Source organism: Peromyscus eremicus, unplaced genomic scaffold (genome assembly GCF_949786415.1).
Source record: "Peromyscus eremicus unplaced genomic scaffold, PerEre_H2_v1 PerEre#2#chrX_unloc_2, whole genome shotgun sequence".
NCBI lineage: Eukaryota > Metazoa > Chordata > Mammalia > Rodentia > Cricetidae > Peromyscus > Peromyscus eremicus.
Window position 1 is genome coordinate 4164617 of NW_026734289.1, and position 12499 is coordinate 4177115.

The 12499-nt window shown below is 28.8% G+C and overlaps 1 protein-coding gene across 1 annotated transcript; it reads right to left on the reverse strand.

Annotated features, from left to right (window-relative positions):
• Window positions 1-7395: 7395 nt before the first annotated feature.
• Window positions 7396-7843, reverse strand: LOC131901047 (small ribosomal subunit protein eS17-like; the record flags this gene model as incomplete). Its single annotated transcript, XM_059252358.1, has 1 exon — window positions 7396-7843. A coding segment is annotated over exon 1 (441 nt), but the record flags the coding sequence as incomplete, so codon positions are not given.
• Between the last annotated feature and the right edge of the window lie 4656 nt (window positions 7844-12499).

The following is a 12499-nucleotide window of genomic DNA, read 5'->3' on the forward strand; positions in this document are numbered from 1 at the left end:
ACCTCACTCAGGATGATATTTTCTAGTTCCATTCATTTGCCTGTAAACCTCATGATGTCAATGTTTTTCTCGGCTGAGTAGTGCTCCATTATGTATATGTACCACATTTTCTTTATCCATTCTTCCATTGAAGGGCATCTAGGTTGTTTACAGGTTTTGGCTTTTACAAATAATGCTGCTATGAACTTTTATCAGATTAGTATTTTCATTTCATTGATATGATTTCCTGGGTTAAATGTGTATATTTTGGATAATAGACTTTTATCAGGTGATAATTTCTGTTTTATTTATATAATTACTTGTGTTCAAAATGTACATTTTGGATATTCAACCTTTGCCAATCAGACCTTTTGTTTTTTCTGTTTTCTTGTGTTCCATATGTATACTTTAATATTAGACCTTTATCACATGAGAATTTTTTTATTTAATTTCCTGTGTTCAATAAGTTTATTTTTTATATTAGACCTTTATCAAATGAGAATATTTGTTTTATTTAATATCTTGTGTTCAATATGTATATAATTGATATTAGAATTTTATCAGACAAAAAAAATTATTTTATTTAAATTTCTGTATTCAACAGGTATGTTTGGTATATTAGACTTTATCAGATGAGAATTTTGCTTTTATTTAATTTCTTGAGTACAATAAGTATGTTTTTGATATTAGATGAACATCAGATGATGTTTTATTTATTTGATTTTATTTATTTGATTTCTTGGGTTAAATATGTATATTTTGTATATAAGACATTTATCAGATGACAATTTTTGTTTTATTTATCTAATTATGTTCAATATGTGTATATTTGATATTAGACCTTCATCAAGTGAAAAGTTTTGTTTAATTTAATTTCTTGTGTTCAATAAGAATATTTTTGATATTTTATATTTATCATATGAGAAATTTTTTTTTGCTTTTCTGATTTCTTGTGTTCAATATGTATATTTAGGGTATTCGACCTTTATGGGATGAGAATTTTTGTTTTGTTAATTTGATTTCTTGTATTAAATATGTATGTTTTGAATATTAGACTTTTATCATAAGAAAATTTTTGTTTTATTTATTTAATTATGTTCAATATGTATGTTTCTGGTATTAGATTTTTATCAGATTTGATGTTTTGTTTTATTTATATGATTTCTTGTGTTCAGTGTGTATTTTTTGGTTTTAGACCTTTATCAAACGAGAGTTTGTGGTTTTTTTCATTTATTATGTTTTTTAAATATATTTTTGATATTAGACCTTTATCACATGAGAAATTTTGTTTTCTTTTTCTGATTTCTTGTGTTCAATATGTCTGTATTGGATATTAGACCTTTATCAGATGAGACCTGTTGTTTTGTTTATGTGAATTCTTTTCTATACTATGTGTATTTTGGATAATAGACATTTATCAGATGAAAATTTTTGTTTTATTTATCTCAACATATTCAACATGTCTATTTAGGATATTAAACCTTTATCAGATGAAAATGTTTGTTTAATTTATCTATTATGTTAATATGTATATTTTGGATATTAGACCTTTTCAGATGATAATTTTTTTAAAGATATTAGATATTTATCAAGTGTCAGTTTTGGTTTTATATGTCTAATTATGGTTCAATATGTATATTTTTGTTATTAGACCTTTATCAGATAAGAATTTTTAGTTTATATATTTGATTTGCTGTGTACAGTATGTATATTTTGGATATTAGATCTTTATCAGGTGAGGATTTTTATTATTTAATTTCTTGTGTTCAGTGTGTATATTTTTGATATTAGACCTTTATCAGATGAGAATTTCATTTTATTTATATGATTTCTTGTGTTCAATATGTATATTTTGGATAATAGACATTTATAAGATGGGAATTTTCCTTTTATCTACCTGTTTTCTTATGTTCAGTATGTATATTTTGGTTATTAGACTTTTATCAGATGGGAATTTTTGCTTTATTTATCTAATTACATTACACATGCATATTTTTGATATTAGACCTTTATCAGATGTGAATTTTTCTTTTAGTTAATTTCTTGTGTTCAGTATGAATATTTTGCATATTTGTCCTTTCTCAGGTGAGAAATTTTGATTTATTGATCTGATTTCTTGTGTTCAATATTTGTTTTGGATATTAGACCTTTATCAGGTTTGAATTTTAGTTTTCTTATCCTATTTTTCATTTTCAATATTTATATTTTCGATATTAGAACATTACTGGTGAGAATTTTTGTTTTATCTAATTTCCTGTGTTCTACATATATATATTAGATATTAGATATTTATCAGATGAGAATACTTTTTTATCTAATTATGTTCAATATGTATATTTTGGATTTTTCACCTTTATTGGATGAGAATTTTTGTTTTATTCTTATGATATTTTGTGTTCAATGTGTATATTTTTGATATTTAACCTTCATCAAGTGAGAATTTTTGTTTTATGTATCTGATTTCTTGTGTTCAATAAGTATATATTTGATTTTTGACCTTTATCACATGAGAATTTTTGTGTTTTTTCAGATTTCTCTTGTTGCATATGGATGTTTTGGATAATAGGCCTTTATCAGATGAAAATTTTTGTTTTATTTACATGATTTCTTGGGATCAATGTGCATATTTTGGATATTAGTCCCTTCTCAGATAAGAATTTTTGTTTTATTTATCTGATTTTTTAATCTTTAATAAGTGTATTTTTGATATTAGACATTTATCAGATGAGAAATTTTGTTTTATTTATTTGATTTCTTTTTTGAATATGCATATTTTGGATACTAGTTATTTATCTGGTGAGAATTTTTGTTTTATCTAATTTCTTGTTTTCAATATGTGTATTTTGAATATTAGACCTGTATCAGATGAGATTATTTATTTTATTCATCTAGTTATGTTCAATATGTCTATTTTCAATATTAGTCCTTTACCAGATGAGAATTTTTGTATTATTTATATGCATTCTCATGTTCAATATGTATATTTTTTACATTTGAATTTCATGTAATGAAAATTTTTGTTTTACTTAATTTCTTGTGTTCAGTACGTATACATTTGATATCACACCCTTATCATATGAGAATTTTCATTGTATTTATCTGATTTGTTGGTTCAATTTGTATATTTTTGATATTAGACTTTTATCTAATGAGAATTTCTGTGTTTTTTCTAGTTATGTTCCCTAATCATATTTTTGATATTAGACATTTATCAGAAGAGGATTTTATTTTATATAATTTCTGGTGTTCAGTATGTATATTTTGGATATTAGACCTTTAACAGATGAGAATGTTTGTTTTAATTATCAGATTTCTTGTGCTCAATAGGCATATTGTTTATATTAGTCCTTTATCAGAAGAGAATTTTTGTTTTATTAATCTATTTTTTTTGTGTTCAATATGTATAATTAGGGCATTAGACTTTTATCAGATGAGAATATTTGTTGTATTCATATGATTTCTTGTGTTCCATATGATATTTTGGATATTAGACTAGTTTCAGATTACAATGTTTTTTATTTAAATTCTAGTGTTCAGTAAGTAATATTTGGATATTCAACATTTATCAGATGAGAAATTTTGTTGATTTATTTGATTTCTTTGCTTGAATATGTATATTTTGGATGTAAGTTCTTGTTCAGGTGAGAAATATTGTTTTATTTAATTTCTTGAGTTCAATATGGATATTTTGGATATTAAACCTTTATTAGATGAGAATTTTTATATTATTTAACTGATTTCTAGTGTTCAATATGTAATTTTTGGATATTAGACCTGCCGCTGATAATTTTTGTTATTTTTGCAATTTATTGTGATCAATGTGTATATTTCTGATATTAAACTTTTATCAGATGAGAAATTTTGGTTTATTTATCTGATTTATTGTAGTCAATAGGAGTATTTGGATATTAGACTGTTATCAGGTGTGAATTTTTGTTTTATTTAATTACTTGTGTTCAGTATGTGTATTTTTGATATTAGACATAAACCAGATAAGAATTTTCATTTTATTTATCTCATTTTTTGTTCATTATGTATTTTTTCAATATTACACCACTATCAGATGAGAATTTTTGTTTTATTTTTATGATTTCTTGTGTTCAACATGTATATTTTGGATATGAGACCTTTATCAGAACAGAATTTTTTTCAGTTAATTTCTTATGTTTAATAAGTATATTTTTCTTATTAGACCATTATCACATGTGAATTTTGTTTTCTTTTTCTGATTTCTTGTGTTCTTTATGTATATTTTGGATATTAGACCTTTATCAGATGAGAATTTTCCTTTTATTTACCTGATATCTTGTATTCAATATGTATATTTTGAATATTACACTTTTATCAGGTTAGAATTTTTGTTTTATTTAATATCCTGTTCAGTATGTATGATTGGATTTAGACTTTCCTGAGATAATAATTTTTGTTTTAATTAATTTACTGTTTTCAGTATGTACGTTTTTGATATTAGATTTTTATCAGAAAAGAATTGTTCATTTTATTTATCTCATTTCTTGTGTTCAATATGTATATTTTAATATTAGAGCTTTATCAAAATAGAATTGTTTTTTCTGATTTCTTGTGTTCAATATGTATATTTTAGGTATTAAACATTTATCAGATGAGAATTTTTGTTTTATTTGTCTAATTATGTTCCATATTCATATTTTTGATATTAGACCTTTTCAGAACACAATTTGTTTTATTTCTTGTGTTCAACAAGTATATTTTTCATATTAAACCTTTATTACATGAGAATTTTGTTTTGTTCTTCTAATTTCTTATGTTCCATATCTATATTTTGGATATGAGAACTTTATCAGGTTAGAATTTTTGTTTCTTTGATATGATGAGATTTTGTGATTTATTTATACTAGTTTTTGTGTTCAATATGTATGTTTGGATACTTGATCTTTGTCAGGTGAGAAATTTTGCTTTATTGATCTAATTTCTTCTGTTCAACATGGATATTTTTAATATTAAAACTTTAACAGATGAGAATTTTTTGTTTTATTTATCTGATTTCTACTTTCATTTGGTATATTTTTTATATTAGACCTTTATCAGAACAGAATTTTTGTTTTATTTTATTTCTTGTGTTCAATAAGTATATTTTTCATAGTAGACCTTTATAACATGTGAATTTTGTTTTGTTTTTGTGCTTATTTGTATTCTATATGTATATTTTGAATGTTAAGCCTTTATCAGGTGGCAATTTTTGTTTCATTGATCTGATTTCTTGTGTTCAATATGTATATTTTGCATACTAAACCTTTATCAGATGAGAATTTTCATTCGTTTATAGGATTTCTTGTGTTCAATATGAATATTTGGGATATTTGACCTTTTTCAAATCAGAATTTTTGTTTTATTTATCCAATTATATCCCATATGCATATTTTATTATTAGATCTTTATCAGATTAGAATTTTTATTTTATTTAATTTCTTGTGTACAGTGTATATATATTTTGGATATTAGACCTTTATCAGGTGAGAATTTTAGTTCTTTGTCAGTTGAGAATTTTTATTTAATTAATTTATTGTGTTCAGTATGTATATGTAGGTTATTAGATCTTTATCATATTAGAATTTTCGTTTTGTTTATCTAATTATGTTCAATATGTATATTTTTGATATTAGACATGTATCAGATGATAATTTTTGTTGTATTACTCTGATATCTTGTGTTCAGCATGTATATTTTGGATATTAGATCTTTTTTTTTTTTTTTTTTTTTTTTTCCCCCGAGACAGGGTTTCTATGTGTAGCTTTGCTCCTTTCCTGGATCTCGCTCTGTAGACCAGGCTGGCCTCGAACTCACAAAGATCCGCCTGTTTCTGCCTCCCAAGTGCTGGGATTAAAGGTGTGCGCCACCACCGCCCGGCCGGATATTAGATCTTTATCTGATGAGTGTTTTTGTCTTATTGATCTTGTTTCTTCAGTTCAATATGTATATTTTGGATATTAGACCTTTATCAGATGATAATTTTTCTTCTATTTTTCTGGTTTCTTGGGATCAATTTGTATATTTGGATATTAAAACTTTATCAGAATAAAATTTTTGATTTATTTGATTTATTTGGTTCAATGGGTATATTTTGAATATTCGACTTATATGAGATGAGAATTTTTGTTATATTTATTTTATTTCTTAGATTCAACATGTAAATTTTGGAGATAGATCTTTTTTCGGTGAGAATTTTTCTTTTATTTAATTTCTTTGTTCAATATGCATATTTTTGATATTAGACTTTTGTTAGCTGAGAATTTTTGTTTTATTTTATTTCTTGTGTTCAATAACTATATGTTTGATATTTGACATTTATCACATGAGAATTTCATCTTCTTTTTATGATTTCTTGTGTTGAATATGTATATTGTTGATATTACTCCTTTCTCAGATGAGAATTTTAGTTTTATTTTTCTGATTATGTTTAATATATGTATTCTTGGTATTAAACTTTTATTAGATTAGAATTCTTGTTTTATTTAATTTCTTGTGTTCAATAATGATATTGTTGACATTAGACCTTTATCAGGTGAGAATTTTTGTTTTATTTATCTAATTTCTTGTGTTCAATATGTATATTTTTGATATTAGACCTCTATTAGAGGAGAATTTTTGTTTTATTGAACTTCTTGTGTTCAATATGTATATTTTGGATATTAGAATGTTCTCAGAGGGAAAAAATTGTTTTATTTAAGTTCTTGTGTACAATAAATACATTTTTTGATTTTTGACCTTTATCAGATGAGAATTTTTGTTTTATTATCTGATTTTTGGTTGCAATGTATTTTTTTGGTTATTAAACCATTAACAGGTGAGAATTTTAGTTTTATTTATCTGTTTTTTTGTCATCAATGTGTGTATTTTGGATATTAGAACTTTAACTGCAGAGAATTTTTCTTTTATTTAATTTTTTGTGTTCAATAAGTATATTTTTGATATTTGACTTTTATCTCATGAGAACTTTGTCCTGTTTATGATTTCCTCTGTTCAATATGTAAATTTTGGATATTAGACGATTTTCAGATTAGAATTTTTGTTTGGTTTATCTGAATTCTTGTGTTCAATGTATTGTTTTATATTTGACCTATATCAGATGAGAATTTTTATTTTATTTAATTTCTTGTGTTCAATAATTATATTTTAGTTATTAGACTTTTATCAGATGAGAATTTTTGTTTTATTTGAATTCTTGTGTTCAATATATATATTTTGGATATTAGACTTTTATCAGATAAATTTTTCTGTTTTATTTAATCTCCTATGTTCAATATATGTTATAGTTATTAGACTTTTGTCAGAAGAGAATTTTTTCATTTTCCTATTTATGTTCTATGTGTATATTTTTATCTTAGACCTTTATTAGATGAAAATTTTTGATTTATTTATCTTTTTTGTTGTTGTTGTTTTCAGGTTTATTGAAAATATGACAAAACAGATTCTAACGGCTCCACGCGGTGTTTTAAAATTCATCCCAACTGTAGGCTGAGTAACCTGCAGGTTAGAGAGGCTGCCAAAGTCCAGAAGCTTCAGCGTTTCCTTGGTGTCAGGATCTACCTCAATGAAATCCTGATCCAGGCCTGAGACCTCAGGAACATAATTATCTCTCCTTTCTCTCTCTTCTTCCTGCAACTTGATAGAGATACCTCTCACAGGGCCTCTCTGAATCCTCTTCATCAGATGCATGACATAGCCGGCTATCTTTTTGCGGAGTTTCTTGCTGGGGATAATGGCGATCTCCTCGCACACGTGCTTGTTGGTGTGGAAGTCATTAACCAGGCACGTGTAGTACTTCTCGATGATGACCTGGGCCGTCTTCTTCACAGTCTTGGTGCGAACGCGGCCCATGTTGACGGGTCCCGGTAAAAGAGCTGATTTATTTATCTTATTTCTTGGGTTCAATATGTATATTTTGGATATTAGTCCTTTTCAAATGAGAATTTTTGGTTATTTATCTGATTTCTTGTGTTCAATAAGTATATTATTCGATATTAGAACTTTATAAGATGAAAATTTTTATTTTATTTATCTATGTTCAATATGTATATTTTGGATATTAGACCTTTTTCAGATGAAAATTTTTGTTTTATTTATCTGATTTCTTGGGTTCAATATGTATTTTGGATATTAGACCTTAATCAGATGAGGTTTTTTTTTAATTTCTTATATGCTTCATATGTATATTTTGCATAATAGACTTTTATCAGATGAATGTTTTTGTTTTGTTTATCTAATTATATTCAATATGTATATTTTGGATATTACACCTTTATTAGAAGAGAAAATTTGTTTTATTTATGTGATCTCTTTGGATCAGTATGTATATTTTGGATATTCGACATTTATCTGATGAGAATTTTTGTTTTATTTAATTTCTTGTCTTCAATAAGTAAATTTTTGATATTAGACTTTCATCACATGAGAATATTTGTTTTGCTTTACAATTTCTTGTGTTCAATATGTATATTTTGGATATTAGACCTTTATCAGTTGAGAATTTCTGTTTTGTTTATCTGATTTTTTGGGGGGAGTGGTAATTTTTTTAAATTTTTTAATAATTAATTTAATTTTACATATCAGCCAAGGATTCCTCTGTCCTCCCTCCTCCCACTCCTTACGCCTCCCAATCCATGCCCCATTCCCACCTAATCCAAGACAAGGTCTACCCTGAAGATTCAACTCAGCCTTTTAGATTCACAGTTGAGGCAGGTCCAGTCACCTCCTCCCTTCACCCAGGCTGAGCAAATTCCCAGCATAGACCCTAGGTTCCAAAAAGCCAGCTCATGCACTAAGGACAGGTCCCGGTCCCACAGTCTGGGGGCCTCCTAAATATTTCAAGCTAATCAACTGTCTCACTTATCCAGAGGGCCTAGTCCAGTTCCAAGGGGGTTCCTCAGCTATTGGTTCATAGTTTATATGCTTCCACAGGTTCAGCTATTTGTCCCTGTGCTTTTTCCAATCATGGTCTCCATATCTCTTGCTCATAGAATCCCTCTTCTCTCTCACTGATTGGACTTCTGGAGCTCCACCTGAGTTTGGCCATGGATCTCTGCATCTGCTTCCATCAGTCACTGGATGAAAGTTCTATCATGACAGTTAGGGTAGTCGGCCATCCAATCACCAGAATAGGTCAGTTTAGGCTTTCTCTCGACCATTGTCAGTAGTCTATTGTGGAGATATCTTTGTGGATTTCTGGGGACCTTTCTAGCACTCTGCTTATTCTTATTCCCGTGGTGTCTTCATTTATCATGGTATCTCCCTTCCCATTCTCCCAATCTGCTCCAGATTCAACTGGGACCTCCCACTTCCCTAAGCTCTCTTTCCCCCGAATCTTGCCCTCCATTACTCCTGCTCAGAGTATCTCAGAGTCATTTTTATTTGCATTTCCCTGATGATTAAGGATGTTGACCAATTCCTTAAATGTCTTTCAGCCATTTGAGTTTCTTCTGTTGAGAATTCTCTGTTTAGCTCTATAACCCATTTTTTTAATTGGACTGTTGGGCATTTTGATGTCCAATTTCTTGAGTTCTTTATATATTCTGGATATTAGCCCTCTGTCATATGTGGGGCTGGTGAAGATCTTTTCTCATTCTGTAGGCTGCCATTTTTATCTTATTGACTGTGTCCTTTGCCTTTCAGAAGTTTCTCAGTTTCAGGAGGTTCCATTTATTAGTTATCACTCTCAGTGTCTGTGCTACTGGTGTTATATTTAGGAACTGGAATCCTGTTCCAATGAATTCAAGACTACTTCCTACTTTTTCTTCTATCAGGTTCTGTGTAACTGGATTTATGTTGAGGTCTTTGAGGCACTTGGACTTGAGTTTTCTGCATGACGACAGATGTGGATCTATTTGCAATCTTCTACATATTGACATCCAGTTATGCCAGCACCATTTGTTGAAGATGCCTTCTCTCTTCCATTGTATAGTTCTGGCCTCTTTGTCAAAAACCAGGTGTTGATAGGTGTGTGGATTAATGTCAGGGCCTGCAAATAGGGAAAGCTTGACTTCTTCCTTTCCAATTTATATCCCCTTGATCTCCTCTTGTTGTCTTATTGCTCTAGCTAGAACTTCAAGTACTATGTTGAATAAGTATGACAAGAGTCAACAGCCTTGTCTTATTACTGATTTTAGTGAAATCACTTAGAGTTTCCCTCCATTTAATTTTATATTGGCTGTCAGCTTGCTGTAAATTGACTTTATTATGTTTAGGTATGTTCCTTGTATTCCTGATCTCTCCAAGACCTTTATCATGAAGGGGTGTTGGATTTTGTCAAAGGCATTTTCAGCATTTAGTGAGATGATCATGTGATTTTTTTTCTTTCAGTTTGTTTACATGGTGTATTAAATTGACAGGTTTTCATATGTTGAGCCATCCTTGCATCCCTGGGATAAAGCCTACTTGATCATTGTGGATAATTTTTTTGATTTGTTATTGTATTCAGATTGCCAGTATTTTATTGGATATTTTTGCATCAATGTTCATGAGGGAGATTATTCCATAATTCTCTTTCTTTTTTGCATCTTTGTGTGATTTGGGTATCAGAGTCACTGTAGCCTCATAAAAAGTCTGGTAATGTCCCTTCTGTTTTTATTGTGTGGAACAATTTGATGAGTATTGGCATTAGCTCTTCTTTGAAAATCTGGTAGAATTCTGTGCTGAAACCATGTGGCCCTTTGCAGTATGATCTTATGATGCTCCATATTTTCTTATTTTCTGTTGTTATGAACTCTTTTCATTTTTGATTTTGTTAATCTGGACATTTTCTCTCTCTCTGCCTTTTGGTTAGCTTGCACAGGGGTTTGTCTATTTTCTTAATTTTTCTCAAATAACTAACTCTTTCTTTGAATCATTTTTGTATTGTTCTTATTGGTTCTCCTTTATTGCTGTTAGACCTCAATTTGATTATTTTCTGACATCTATTCTTCAAGGCTGAATTTTCTTCTTTTTGTTGTAGAGTTTTCAGATGTGCTGTTATGTCACTAGTGTGAGATTTTTCTAATTTCTCTATGTAGGCATTTAGTTTTACAAACTTTCCTCTTACTAGTGCTTTCATAGTGTAATATAAGTTTGGGTTCATTGTACAATCCTTTTAATTGAACTTTAGGAAGTCTTCAATTTTTTTCTAAATTTCTTCCTTCACTCATTGGTAGTTCAGTTGAGCTTTATTTAGTTTCCATTATTGTGTATGATTTCTGTGGTTTGTGTTGTTGTTGAATTCTAACATTAAGCCATGCTTTTGAATATATTTTCTGTGCCTTTGAGCTGGTATTCTTCTTCTTGTATCCCTATTATTCTTAAGTTTTGTCTTTTCATTGTGTCCCACATTTCCTGGATGTTTTTTGTTATGACTTTGTTGACTTGAATGTTTTCTTAGACTGAAAAAAAATTTCTCTATTATATCTTCAAAGACAGAGATTCTCTCTTCCATCTCTTGCATTCTGTTGGTGATGTTTGCTTCTGTAGCTCCTGTTCGTTTACTCAGAATTTCCATTTCCAATATTCCCTCAGTTTATTTCTTCTTTATTGCCTTTATTTCAATTTTCAAATTTTGAACCGTTTCCTTTAGTTTTAAGATAGAATTACTTACTTTCACCTAAGGAGAAAGTGACATTATTTTTGGCTATGATAGGCAACACCAAATATATGAGAAAATTTAAGTTCCCTTATGTGGGCTTGTAAAATTCTAGTTTTGTCCATATCCAAGCTTATGATATTACTGTATAATTTATTGGAGGAGTAATGACACTACGAGCTATTGATCATATTCTGATCACTGATATAATAGTCATTATTACCCTACATATTCTTATTAAATCACCAAAAACCTTATATGACAAACAAATCCCTGAAATTATCAAAGATTTGAATAGTTAATTCATTCATATTGAGCATTTGGCTACAGGTGGAAGAATATAGTTTATAAGGTGTATAGTGACAAGGGCCTGAGTAAGTCAGGAACACAATTGTGGGGTTGTCTCCATTCTTGTTTTATGAGATCTGTAGTATACAGAACATGTCTTAATAGTCATTGATTTACAGGGATTTCATAATGATGTCTCCAATACAGATTTGACTTACTGCAATCATATTGGTTCCCTGTAACGCTGAAGAAGAAAAATCATTAAAACATTCAGATACTTATGTCCTTAAGAGAAGGAAAATGAGGATATAAAGTAAGGTTGTGATTGGGTGTGGTTGATTTACCATGGGGCAATTTTGACAGACAGTGGGATCATTATGGTTTCCTGGCAAATCCAGTCTGGGATTCTTAGGAGAAACAAGTAGAGAGTAGCTTTGATACGGTGTTTTCTTTGCAGTTTTTTGCTATATAAAATAAGTGTCCTGTAGAAATTTAATGTCCACAAAGGTGGGAGGTGATTCTCTCAAATTGTCCATGGCCAAAGCCTTGACATTAGCCTTGCACCTGGAACTAATATTTAGTTATGGGTACCTAATCTCAGGGAATACAGTCTGAGCAAATGATGTTCAAAGACATTTCCTAGTGGAT